The sequence below is a fragment of the Canis aureus genome, chromosome 5, assembly GCF_053574225.1.
Source record: "Canis aureus isolate CA01 chromosome 5, VMU_Caureus_v.1.0, whole genome shotgun sequence".
NCBI lineage: Eukaryota > Metazoa > Chordata > Mammalia > Carnivora > Canidae > Canis > Canis aureus.
The window spans coordinates 51,727,359-51,740,984 of NC_135615.1; the positions used below are offsets into that span (position 1 = coordinate 51,727,359).

General features: G+C 39.9%; 1 protein-coding gene across 1 annotated transcript in view; it reads right to left on the bottom strand.

Annotated features, from left to right (window-relative positions):
- Positions 1-213: 213 nt before the first annotated feature.
- The window catches only part of ADAMTS6 (ADAM metallopeptidase with thrombospondin type 1 motif 6), a 283,681-nt gene continuing 270,268 nt past the window's right edge, over positions 214-13,626 (bottom strand). The window contains exon 24 of the mRNA XM_077897999.1: positions 214-3,367. Within this exon, the coding sequence (XP_077754125.1) occupies positions 3,258-3,367 (110 nt within the window). The 3' untranslated portion in view covers positions 214-3,257. The remainder of the gene's footprint in view (positions 3,368-13,626) is intronic.

A 13,626-nucleotide genomic window follows, 5' to 3' on the forward strand; every position in this document is an offset into this window, starting at 1 on the left:
AGCTCCACCAGAAATACCCAAAGCCCTTGTATTTAAGAGTATTAAAATACAAATATATGCAATCTCAGGGGAGGGTAATAAGGATGCAATGAATTATCTCAATCCTGGATGCTTCCCGGATAATTTGGATAATGTAGTGTGATATTCCAAAAGATAGATTTCCCCATACTACAAGTTTAACACCAGCTTTTCAGGGAATAGACAACTCTCATCTGAGACATTCTTACAAGCTGAATTTTTATTTTTACTAAATTATCTATGTTAAAAAAAAAAAATCTGTGCCTGGTGTGGAATTTCACTCCATCAAGTGTTACAATGACTTTTTCATTTTCATTACAAGCAGGAGAATGAATGTAGGACAAGTGTTAGGAAACATGGCAATAAATTAGAATATAATTTACAAAAGCAAAAAAAAAAGTAACAGTGTACCACATTAATACTGAGTATAAAATAATAAGCAACAACTAATCACAATAATACAAAGGTAATTTCATTCTGTATTATTAAGGATACCTATGTGACATTCACTCCAATAAAATTCCTAATGAAATGGACTGTTTGGGGGAGTCACTTAGATCTCAAGGGCTTTAATCAGTTGGGTATATTCACCTTTCCTTTTTTGGCAAGGCTTTATGCCAGTGGCAGGTACTGCTCTCAGCCATGGGGTATCAGTTTCCTTGGGGCTCCCTAAGTCCACATAGCACGCTACTTTCGGAGGGCCTGCCATGGTGGCTCAGCCTCCACTGACAATCCTATTGCTATTATTTGGGAAGAGAGCATCATGTAGCCCGGTGGTTGACTACAGAGTTAGCAGCGGTTCTGTGATGTGCTGCAGAATATGATTTGTTTCCCCCACTCAGGTTTAGTCCTGTTACATTCTGTGCTTGGTTCCCTTTAGCAGAGTTCTCCAATGCGGTGCCTGGAAGCTCTCTGCTCCTGGCCTCAGGTCTGGTGCCTACTCCTGCAGGAACACTAGCTGTCCCTTCTTCTAGTGTCAGTCAAGGGGGCCCAGGGCAACGGCCCTCACAACATTAGTTTTCAGGTGGGGTGAAGAACGGACTGAATAGTGTAAGAAATCTTCTTGGAATAAAAACATGAGCTGATAGTTATGTTAGGGAAAAACAGATCCTGACAGGACACCTATGCCTAAAATGCCACAGAAACCACTCGTCTTCTATTTATTTTACCAGGACGCATTAGCACCAAGTTAACTGCTCTTTGTAAGGGGCCAAGTGAATTCAGTGCCGGGGCCGTGTGGCTCACGGGCTGCCTCCCCTTCACGGACTAGATGGCACCTGGCTGGCCCTCTGAGGGCAGTATACATAGGGGCCCTGGCGATTTTTGTGTGTTGTCAGTAGCTTTCTCTGGCAAGCTCAGGGACACGAGCTAACGTATTGAAAGAGAAAGCAGGTGAAAACATAGTGATGACCACGACTGAGTGTGCAGAACAACATCCCAAGCTGACTGTCCATAGCAAACCTGAAGTTTAGGTTGGTTTTTCAAGTCTGTGAGTCTCTTTTCCTTTCTGAAAAAAACTAATCATCTACCTTAGGTCACAGTGTAGGTGATACACCTGATGTGTATTCTGAGCACACGGTGATGGGTTTTAAGTCAAACATACTTTTTTTGCTGAAAGTAGTATCTTTACAAAGTCGCCCATTTGGTTGGAGCCTGAGGTGTTGGTGCAGCATGGTGTACACACCTGTAGGACACGAGCACATTCATCAAGAACCTGCTGCAAGCTACAAGGGTTCAAGTACAAAATATAAAGAAGCACCCTCTTTTTTTCTCTCTTTTAATCCCACTGTTGAATCTCTTGATGAGCATGATATGAAGCTTGCGGAGAGGGAAACTATGAGCTAATCAATTTAATTTAGGATTCTGGATTGGAGTCTAGAATTTGACTTGCCCAAGAAACTTGGGTTTCACATTTAATTGCCATTCAGAGTATCCATAAAAAATACAAAATAGTTGGTTGAGTGACTATTAGAATTATGCTTTATGGTCTTTAGGCTTCATGAGTTTTTCTTCTTTGGTTGTTACCCCTTGCTTACTTTTAAAACTCACAGAAATAGCACATTTATGTGCAAGCACACTCATCTAACCCACGCACTCAAAAGCGCCCGCACACACACACACTTGCTCTCATATAAATAAATGCCCTTCTGCTATATCAAAGAAGGGACATCTGGAACCCATCACAATGGTCAGCAAAAGGGTCTGCCTGGTTGTTACTGAGCCAGTCTATCTTTTGCACGGCATCGTTTCAGTAAGCTCAACACGCGTGCAACAATCCAGCGGGGCGGAAGCTGCTCTGTGGCCGGTGAGGATGTAAACACGATTGAGTTGGGGTGACTCGAGGAAGAACTGAGGCATCTTGTGTGATGGCAGCAAAGGGCCTGGCTCTTCAGTCTCTACCGTACCCCCTGGTCTGGCTTCTGCATGAAATTGAAATGTTTTTCTCTTAAAGTTTTAATGGAAATCTCAGCTTCACTTGCACGATGGCAAGTTGGCCACAGTCTTTTAGCACAGGATTTATAGACTTGCACAGCTGCAGTAACTGATGCACTGCCTTACACTCAGTCCTTCATTGTTGTTCAGTTTAATATAGTTTATATATGGCTCACAGCAGTGTTCAGAACAGGGGGATTATTCCTAAGGAAATTACGTGGAATGAAGAAAAATAATACAAACGTTCATTACTTTTGATTTATAATTGCTCCTTAAATTACAGTTAAAAGCCCGTTTTAGAATTTAAATTGTGGTGCTGTTGTAGTGAGATAGAGTATAGTAAATATTTTTAAGCTATGACTTAAGATTTCTGAATCTTCTTTACTTCCATAGTTGACCAAGTCATAACAGCTACATTTTAAACAGTTTTAAATACAAATGGATTCAGTGTCATTGCTAAGTCCATAATAAAAATTATCTTAATGGTCCAAGGAGGTAAACAGGCTATTGGATTTACTCGAAAGAACACAAACGTTCCACAGTAAGCAAGTCTCCCTGTGTTGTTTGGATCTCTCCGATCTGGCATTCCCTCCTTAATACCGTGTCCAGCACTTTGGATCAATAAATCCCACTTCACAGAAGTTAAAATAATATTGAAATCCTGTCAGCTAGGGCTGACCAGTGGTTACGTTTTCCACAGGGTAATGCATTTGCAAGGACATCAATCCTCTTCCTCTGGGTGGCTCTCTTTGATGGACGCATTTCCACGATGAAATGACAAGGCGCTCTCTCTGGCTTTCCATGGGTCAGTGTCCTTGGCAGGTCTTACAACACATCTGTCTGAAGTATGCTCGACTACAGAACTTGAACTTCAGCACCAGTGGGCAATAAGCCACTTTGTTCACATCTTTGCACTCTATCGAATGGGGGCAGAAAATGGAAAACAATTAGAGGGACATAAACAAGTGCATAAACAAGCCAATGAGACTGCATGTTCAGCAAGGACCCCCTTGCACCAATCCACCTTGGCTTCCACATCCATGTGGTTTTTGTTTTTGTTTTTAAGCATACCCTGTCTGGTACAGCCTACCAGAAACATTCTTTTGATAGATTTTAACACAATTAAAAAAAAAAATGATTGCAAGGCTTTTCTCCCAGACTTTTATAAGTATGGTGCATGCCCACTGTGTCTTGAAAGAATTACCATTTGTTGGGATAAGTGATCACTTTAGACAGCTTGGAAACATGAGTCATTTTTCTTACAGTGCTTTTATTGCTTCTTTCTCAAGGGTTATTTTATTCAGCAATGCAAGGTTATCCAAAATCAAACATGAGTTGCATTGTTTGATACCAAAATACACATGTCTCAGGAGAATCTCTGCATCTGTGAGGCATAGGGATGGGCCTGGGTGAATGAAAAGGATTGCTGACAGTGGCCTAGATTCAGCAACTACGCTAGACAAAGAGGAAAACTTTGAGGGGTTGGCCTCAAATGGCAGCAGTCTGTGGGTTATGGAAACATGTAGAAATGTCTTTTTTTAATTTGGAAGTGAGACATGGCCTTCTTTTTTCCTATGTGTGTTTTCTCCTCAGTGCTAGAACTGCCACAGTTGAGGTCTGCAGTTCTTGCAGCCAGAAGGTGAATAAATGATTCTTTCTCCATCTCTCCTTGAGGCTGGTTGCAGAAGATGGGGGCTAAGGGGCCAGTGTAGAGAAAGGGACACCGGTCTTTGATCCTCAGTACCTTTCTCACTCCCACGTAACCCTACTACTTCTAATAATGATATTCGTCTCTAGTCCTCTGGTCACTTTTATCTGGGGGATTTTAAAATACTTTGCAAACCTCGTAATTAAATTTCCACATGCCTCCCAGAATCAGAGTTCCACCCTCATTTTTCCAGGTGGTTATACTGAAGCATCCTGGGTAAATTGCTGAAGGTAATTAGAATCAGGCGGAACACTGGGTGAAGTTCAGTGTAACAGGACAGTTTTGTTGTTGCTTGCTTACTTGATTATCTGCATGTTTTTTTTTTTTACTGGCTTCAGAAATCCACTGAAGTTCTAAGACATCATATGCATGGTATACAAGGCATATGACAAGCTCAAGAAATTACGTGCGAAGGAATGGGAAAGTTTTCCATTATTATTGCAAAGTAAGGTGACAACTTTATTGATCTCATATTCCAGGCTCTTTCAGTGAAAGAGTTAAATTTTAAACAGGAGCCCTCAGTCTTCTGCAAACATAAACTGCCACCATTGAACTCCCTTACTACTCAAACGATTTGACTTAAAGAGAATAATAGTTGGGAAGGAATCTGAATAGAATCTTTCCATACTAGGATTCTCCATAAATTCAAGTTTTGGCTGAAAAGAAGGGTGGAGAGACAAGAAAAATTTCTTTAAGCTTTGCACTTAAAAAAAAAAAAAAAAGAAATCAGATGATATTTGTGAATCAAGTATGCATTTGAGATGCAAAGATCTCCATATATTTTAATTTGGAGGTGGCATTTCCTCTCTGTCATGATCAGTAAAAAGTAACCAAGATGGGTTTAAACTAAGGATACTTTTGTGGGGAAGAAGAAAAGTTTTATCGGTGTTACCAAGAGGGGCATCTTGTCAAGGTAATGCAGTTATTAAAATGATGGGACAAGCTGACACAGTGTCACTTGTCTTTAATTCCAAATCATCATCCTAATGAGACAGCCTGCCATCAGACTACTCCTCTCAGAGTCGGCAGCAGGGCTTGATGGGATCACGTCGAGTACAAAATAAATTTTAGCAAAAAAATATAAAGATGACGTAGTTGATAGGTAGAGGAAGACTGGTTGCTTTAATAGTACAGGGAAATAAAATTGGAAGCCAGGCTGCCCTGGTTTAATCCTAGTTTTCTCTTTTATTGAACAAACAGCCTCTCTGTGCCTGAACTGTAAACGGGGATCATGAGTTCTCACCTCCACACATAACACGGACATCCTAGGATGCCACCTCGAGCAGTGCATACAAGGTTTATCAGCACTGGTTAAGTGTAAGATGTCAAATTACCACTATCAGTTATTATCTCTTACCACCTGATGACAGTAAGTAGTGCTCTGACTTTCTCGATGAGGACACAATATTTAGATTTACTCCTGAGAAAATGCTGTCCTGTTGACACAAGTCAGTATTTTCTGGGGTTCAATTTTATTGCGAGATTCATTACTCCATTTTTGGAAGAGTTCCTGCTGGTCCAGGAAAATTCTGAGATGAGCAAAATACAGGAAAATTCAGATTTTTCTTGTAGACCTAGCCTGAATGGGTGGATGGTGGGGTAATTGGAGAGAGGAACAACTTAAGAATACTTTTATTCATCAGTTATTGTCTGTCATGGAATCAGATTTCAAGGTCTATTACAATATAAGTAACTTGGGATTCAGCTTCTTAGGTGGGTGCTGGAAATGAGAGTACTCTTCTGGGAATGCAGAGGCCCAGGGCACGGTGGGTCCTTTGGCCAGGAGCAGTGTCTAGCCTCGGGGGAGGCTGGAGGTCGGCTGCCAGGGTGTCCCTCTCTGAACTTTCCAATACCCCTCTCAAGTTAGTCATCAACTAAGTTGATTTCAATAAAACTGAAACCTTTTGGGTCCTGGGAGCAGAATCAAACTTAGAGAGGTAGGCGCTCCTTAGGAGCACCCAAGACCTGCCTGGCCCAGCAGTGTAACACAGTGTTAGGGGTGGCCTGGAGTGAGCTGGGCCTCGGGGTGAATTCCAGAGCTGCTTCCTTCCTGCCTTTGACTGTTCTGGGTCATGTTCCTTCACTTTTCTAAGCCTCAGTTTCATCTGTGAAGTAGAGACCCATGATAAGACCTGCCCACAGGATGTGGTGAGTGACGCACATGGGATAGTGCTTACAAAGTGCAACACAGAGGAATCACTCAGTCTATTCTCAGTCTGTTAGCTCTCATTATTATTATTATTACCACCAACACTTCTGCCTGTGAGATCATCGTGTGTCATGTCTCTGGGATCTCTGTCAAAATGTACCTAGGCTCTCAGGAAGGGTTACATGTTGGCCACATAAACAAATGAACAGATAGATATTAAACAAATTAAACAAATAGATATTAAACAGAAAGCAGGTACATCATAATGGGGTGGGATGGGGAGACATGGGGGACGAGCCAGGGCTGGGGATGCTAAGACTGGGACAATAGGCCTTGATGAGCTATTAAAGTGGAGACACTGGGGCTGCCAGAGGACATGGAGCCTTGATGGAGTGTGGGGGCTCCAACAAAGGAGGGTTACCAAGGAAGACTCCCTTCCTACTTCTTGGTTTTGCCTTCTAGAGACTGCCCAGACAGGGAGAACCAATCTTTGGATTGATGGAAGTCTATTTACCAGATAAGGTCAACCATAGCCAGTCTTTCATTCTCTCAGTCTTTTAACGCCACAAGAGCTTAATCCAGTAACAATGCCGTTATAAATCATTGATTAAGAGCCTTCTGTGTGCCAGAAACTGCCTGGTGGTTTTACATATTCATGTATTTAATCCTGTGATGTATGTAAAGCTGATGCTTTACATAGATGGTTTTATATATTTAATCCTTTTTTTAAAGATTTTATTTATTTATTCATGAGAGACACACAGAGAGAGGCAGAGACACAGGCAGAGGGAGAAGCAGGCTCCATGCAAGGAGCCCGACATGGGACTCGATCCCAGGATCCCAGGATCACATCCCGGGCCAAAGGCAGGCGCTAAACCGCTGAGCCACCCGGGGATCCCCAATATTTAATCCTTTTATTATATAAAACATCAGATTTATATAGATGGCAAAACTGAAGCTCACAAAGGTTGGGGAAACTAGGCTCATCACAAAGCTGCTCAGTCTAAGAGCCAGGGCGAGGACCCCTCAGTTTTGGCAGCATTCTTGGCATGAAACAACAAAAAGGTTTCTGCCTGTCAAGACTTCTGTATTCTTGGCTGATACCAAAAGTCATGAGTCAATCCTTGTGGCATCATCATCAGAAAATTTGCTTCGCCATCTTAGAAAAGGGGAATTAAAAAAATAAACTACACACAACAGAGGGCTCAAACTCACAACCCCAACACCAAGAGCTACACACTCCACAGACTAAGCCAGTTAGGTGCCTGGAGAATGAGTAGGGTTTTTTTTTTTTTTTTAAAGGAAGGTTCTAGGTCATAGGTATTTGAAATAGCCTGAATACTCTTCCTTAGCTTTAACCTCCTCCAAGTCTGTAAAATGACAAAAGTGAAAGGCAATTTGAGACACACCAAGAAGTTTTAAAGCCCCACTATTACCAAAAGCTGAATGTAAATCTTAAATATATTAGGAGCAGTATTAAATTATACCAGGGCTTTCAGCCCATCTGCCACTTTTCTAGCTTACCTAGAGAGGACTGACTTGCTGCAAGCTCTTGAATTGACTCATGACATTCTGCTGATGTAGTCGAGAGGCCTTAATTATAAAACTTAATCACTAGCCTGTCTCAGTCAAAGCCATTAAAATATGAAATAATGTCATATTATTGTCAAAGCCATTAAAAATATGAAATAATGTAAGTGATGAATCACTCAATTCTATATCTGAGACTAATATACTGTATGTTGACTAACTGGAACTTAAATAAAAACTTTAAAAAAATATATGAAATGGCCTTCTCACCCTTGAATCAATACACAGTACAGCTTACATTTGTGATAAAACCATTCTGGAAAAGCTATGCATAAATTAAACAGTTTTCCATTGAAATCAAAACAATAATAAATGTTCTGTTTTAGTTTCTGAATGATTTTCAGTGGGCACTGATTTCTAGCTAATCTCCAAACATCTAATAACCAAAAGCTTCTCTATACCTAAGCAATATATAATCTAAAAATAAACTATTATATATAAGAGACTATTATATTATAAGAGACCTATTAAAAGGAATCCTTTGAGTAGAACCTTTTTGTAATATCATTACGAATCTGCAATTAATCTATTTGGAAAGTATGGTCTTCACTGTCATATTTTCTTCACGCAGATACACTTATATCTACTGCTTTTGAGGTAAGTGGAATCTAAGCTGTCACAGTCAAGGATTTTAAGATGAAGGAGCTGGATTTCCTCTTATGCCATCATCATGTGCCAGCTGAGTACTGTCCTGGGAGGAAAAGACAAGACACTCATTCTACCTTTTCTTTTATGAGGCTGTTGGAAGGGTAAGAGGTCCTTACTGTGTGGTTTCTAATAAATATTTTCTGGACCTAATTAGTCTTTCCTTTTTTACATCACACATTTCCCTGAAAATAAAATTTCACTTTGCCCAAGGCCAGATATTTCTGGTGGGAAGAACAATTTATGGAGTATTCTCAAGTTCTTCTTAGGGACACTTGGGAATATATCAAGGGCTGAAAGCCAACCTCTAGGCCTCACTGTATGAACTAAACCCATTATTAGAATCTTAAGTAACCTGTCAGGTATGCCACAGTGGGTCTCACTGGTAATCTGGGTTCTGGTAGAGTTGAATGATAAAATAAGACAACCTGTTTCATAGGCAACACATGAATCTACTTATCATTGATGTGCCAGCCTTTTTTTTTTTTTTTAACTCCCAGGTGCTTTACATTAATCTTTCAAATCTCTGACCTAAAAGACATGATTTCAAAATACTCACACTGAACAGAGGCTTATGAATTTAGGATGCAACTGGATTCAGATTCATTGTGACTTTGAAGGCTTCACTTGGTCTAAGGAGTACAAGAGCAACTCCTGAAATGTAGTGTCCTTGCACTTATTTCATAAAATGCTATAAAGCCTGGCTATCACTGGAGTGGCCTGGGGTACATATCCTTTCATGACCATTCAGCATCTTTCTTTGGAGAATGCACACCCTGTGTGCCTGTAAACTCTTTATGAGATTCAGAGGCAGAACACAGTAAGTACAGAGTTATGATTTAAGCATCTTAGAGTCTATCTTTTGGATTACAAAAGTACAACCGGCTGTGCCTCTGTCAAACTGCCCAAGGAGATGCAGAGCCTAGTGAGACATGAGATGGCAAAGGCTGTGTGTGTGAATGTGTGGTGCAGGAGTCGGGGGTGAGGGATGTGAAAGTATTTTTTCTGAAAAAAACAAAAAACAAAAAACAAAACTGTAATTGAGCCTTTGATATGTCAGATAGTCAGACTGGAAAAGGGTGCACTAACAAGTTTCACTTGGAAACTTGACATCATTCATTGCAATGGGAACAGTCCACCAACTTTTCATCCTCAAAGCAAGATGATATCAACTATAAAACTTGATTCCAATTTCATCTTACCATGGATTAAGTCATTCACTTTGTTTTCTGTTTCTCTACCCGGTCTTATTCCCGGGATGCCACCCACATTCATCCTCAAGGTGGTATGATCCCAACACAAATCCCAGGGTTCCCCGTAAACCCCGAAGCCAAGAATATGATCCTGAGTGCTAAGGTACATTATGAGCTTTTTAAAATGGCAAAGGAAAAAAAAAAACTACTCTTCCTCACCTCCTTGAAATCAAAGTCTTCAACTGACCTTTATTATTTCTTTCACTGGTTTTAACTCCTCAGATACCACTTTAAACCTCAAATCCAGTAGCTCTTTTGTTCTGGGGGTCTTATGAAATTTCTGGAGCTGTTAAGGCTTTCTCTGAGTTGTTCATTTGAGGTAGACTGAGACCCACCAAAGCCAGTGTTAGAGAGTTAGAGAGTGTAGGCTGGTAAAGTTCACTGACCACACCTTTCTTGGGTTGGTTGCCAGCTCATGGCACATGATGAATTATTACCTGGCAGCAATAAATACTAGATGACAAAGTGCCTTGTGCTACTGAGAGGCTGAAAAGACTCACCATATAAAGTACAAGGGAACCTGAAACTGCAAAAAGATGAATAAAATGGCATTTGGGATAAAATTTCAGGTAAGCTTGAGTAGACTAGCCCTAGCTGCCAGATGTATTTTAAAAAATTACTCTGAGTAGTACTTCAGATGCAGTGATACCCAGTGTGTCTGTAATTCACTTCCGGCAGCAACGCAGTGTTACCTTCATCGTGGCAGTCTGTCAAAATCAAGCCTACAATGCTTTAACTCTTCACTGAAGGCTTTCAAGAATTAAAAACTAAAGCAGATGTTGAACATGGCAAATTATATTTCCCTTCTTCCTTCTAGTTCCCTCTTACTATTTATTTTTAACATCTTGATGCTCCACTTCTTAGTTTCATTCTCTTGTTATTCTTTGCTGTCTTAACCTTCCTCCATTTCTTCCATCTCTTTCCATTGTTTATTTTATTTTTATTTTTAAAAATCTTACTCAAATTCCATTATTTTATTATGGCTTTTGGAGATGAATGTGCTTAACTTCCTTATAGATTCCTGAATTCCTTATCATGATTTATAACATCCAGGAACCAAAATCTAAATGGGAGTCATAGTGGATACCTCCAATCTCTCATCCCCATGTCTGATCATTCATCGGGTTCTTTTTATTCTTTCCATTTTATTATTTCTTCCAACTCATTATTCTCCTTCTGATTTCTACTATATCTGCCTTAGTTCAAGCCTTCATCGTCTCAAGCCTAGACTCTTCTTCCATACAAGGCTGACCTCTCTCTGCCCCTTCCCACTCTTGCCATGCCAAGCATGTCACTCCCCAGTTTCCTTCACTTGTTCTCTAGAACTTGTAGATAGAGTCCTGTCTTCCAGTGCATGCAGGACTCTCCAAAACCAAGTCCCTGTGTCTCTCTTTGTAGCCACATCTCTACTGCCTACTAATCTGCCAACCCACTGCACCCATACTGAACTACCTCCATGTCCCCATGACTGCACATACTCATCTTCTATCAGGAATGCTCAGTATCTCCCTGTCTTCTTGACAAATTGTTTGCCCCACTCAAGCTTGCCTTCTCCATGATGTTTCTGCTGATTGCTCCCTCCTCTGTGTACTCATGGTAACTTCTTTCTATCCTGTTAGAGTATTGCTTATATGTGAGAATTATCTGTTGCCACCCCCGCTAAATCTGCTCCCTTTGAGGACAAGAACCTTTGTCACATTCCTTTCATAGTCTCAATACCTGGCACACAGTCAGTATGTTTGCTAGGTAAATAATAATGTTTGAGCGAATTGAGCACATTATTTAAAAACCATTACCTTGAGGCATGGACAGAGATATATATGTGACAAATCAAGCTCAGGAAAATGTTAATGTTGGACTCCAGAGGGTGGGTGTTCATTGTATAAACCTTTCAACTTTGCTGTTACGTTTGAAACTCTTTATTATTTTCATAATAAAATGTTAGAATGGGAATCAATTCCTACACTGTGCTGTTAAAACAATTCTCAAGATTCTGTCCATTTCACCCTTAGAGACCCTCTCTGAAAAACTCTATTTTAGATCCCAAGGGATCTCCCTTGGTCCTGCTCTGTCTTGGGGTAGGGCTGAACCAGTTTCTCAGTAGGCTCCCACTAACAGTCGAGAACCTGATTCTGCTGGGGAAAAAGGGGTCCTTTTCTACTCTCCTTCAGTAACCAGAGTCTACTCCTTTCCCTACTACCAAACTTCCCTCCCAACTCTCCCTTGGTAACAGGCAGTTCTTCTCTCCCTGATCTGATTTCCAGAAGCCATATTAGATTACTCATATTAATTTCATACAAGAACCTCTTCTCTTTTCAAATCCATGTTATCTGCTCATTTCATATCTCTAAGAATGACAATTTATGATTTAATTCAACTGTTTCATCCTCTTTTCCCAGGGTACACACGGGGTTATTTTTCCAAGTACACATTACAGCTGGTTCATAGACCACATAGCCTATGAAGCTCGCCTTGATCTAAAAGGTTAAAGTCACTGGTCTTCCATTTGAATTCTCTTAGGACTATGTCAACTGCTCCACATAACATCTTCTACGTTCCCTTTTTTTTTTTTCTTAAGTATCTTCCCTGTAAGACTATGAACTTATAAATGCACTTGAATTTGCCATAATGAATGGCCGAGGCTGGCCACAGCAAGCACTCAATAATTAGCTCCTGATGAAATGAATAGATAGGTATTTAATGTATTCAATATATGCCACTGGGAAGCCAAAGAGAACAAAAAACAAGTTATGACAGACATACCCACTTTAAATTTAATTTCGTTTAAGAGCGATCGTCTTTCTTTTCAATGACTCAGCAGCTTTAGGGAATAATAGTTCTAAGGTTAGTCATATTTTGCAGGATTAATAATTTCCTAAAAGTTTCTTCCTTTACTAAGAAGGCTAAAAATACTGTCTTAACTGCTTACTTCAAATTAATATTAATAAAAAGTGATTTGGCCAGGCAGATTAAATGACCATGAGGTGTTTCTCCAAATAATTCAAGAAACCTCATATTAACATCTATCCATTTAAAAGAATTTCTTTAAAACAGGAGGAAGTAAGTTCAGTTGCAAATGATATTTTGCCCACTCTGAAAACTTTGCATCTCCAGCTGTGAAGCTTATGTATAATAATTAACCACGACAGAAAAGCTTTTGGAGAAATTACTAAAATGCCCAAAATGAAGCTATAAACATAATTTCAACATATATATTGCTGTGGGCATGTTAAAAAGCCAGTTCTTTCAGCAATGACTGAGCCTGAATCTACTGATTCAGGATGATTGATGATTCATGATGAAGTGTTGCTACTTTATAACCAGAAGCTCTGTTTTCATGTTAAAATACCCTACTTAAAAAGCAAATTAAGAATAGCATAAAAATGTGGTTGAAACTGACATGTCCTTGGGGCTTGCCAAATCTGGGTTCAAGTCCCGAGTCTACTACTTTCTAGTCTCATAATTTGGGCAAGTCACTATTGCTCTCTGTGCCTCAGTTTCCTCATCAGTAATATCAAATCTTGGAAGGTTCTTGTCATAATTATAACACACATGTGCACGTGCGCATACACACATATCCAGATATTTTTGTATATGAAATGTATAAGGTGGATTATAAATTTAAAGGGCCTACCAAAATTACACAGAGTAATATAATGACAGTTATATCCTCTTTTCTACCTCAACCTTTTATATTTCAACTCAGAAAGAAAAATGGACCTCCAAACCCATGTGATTGATCGCTAATAATTTATGATGGGTAGAGCTGTTTGCTGCAGTCTTATATAAGAGAGATATTTTTATTTAGATCACTTAAAAGAGATTGTTTT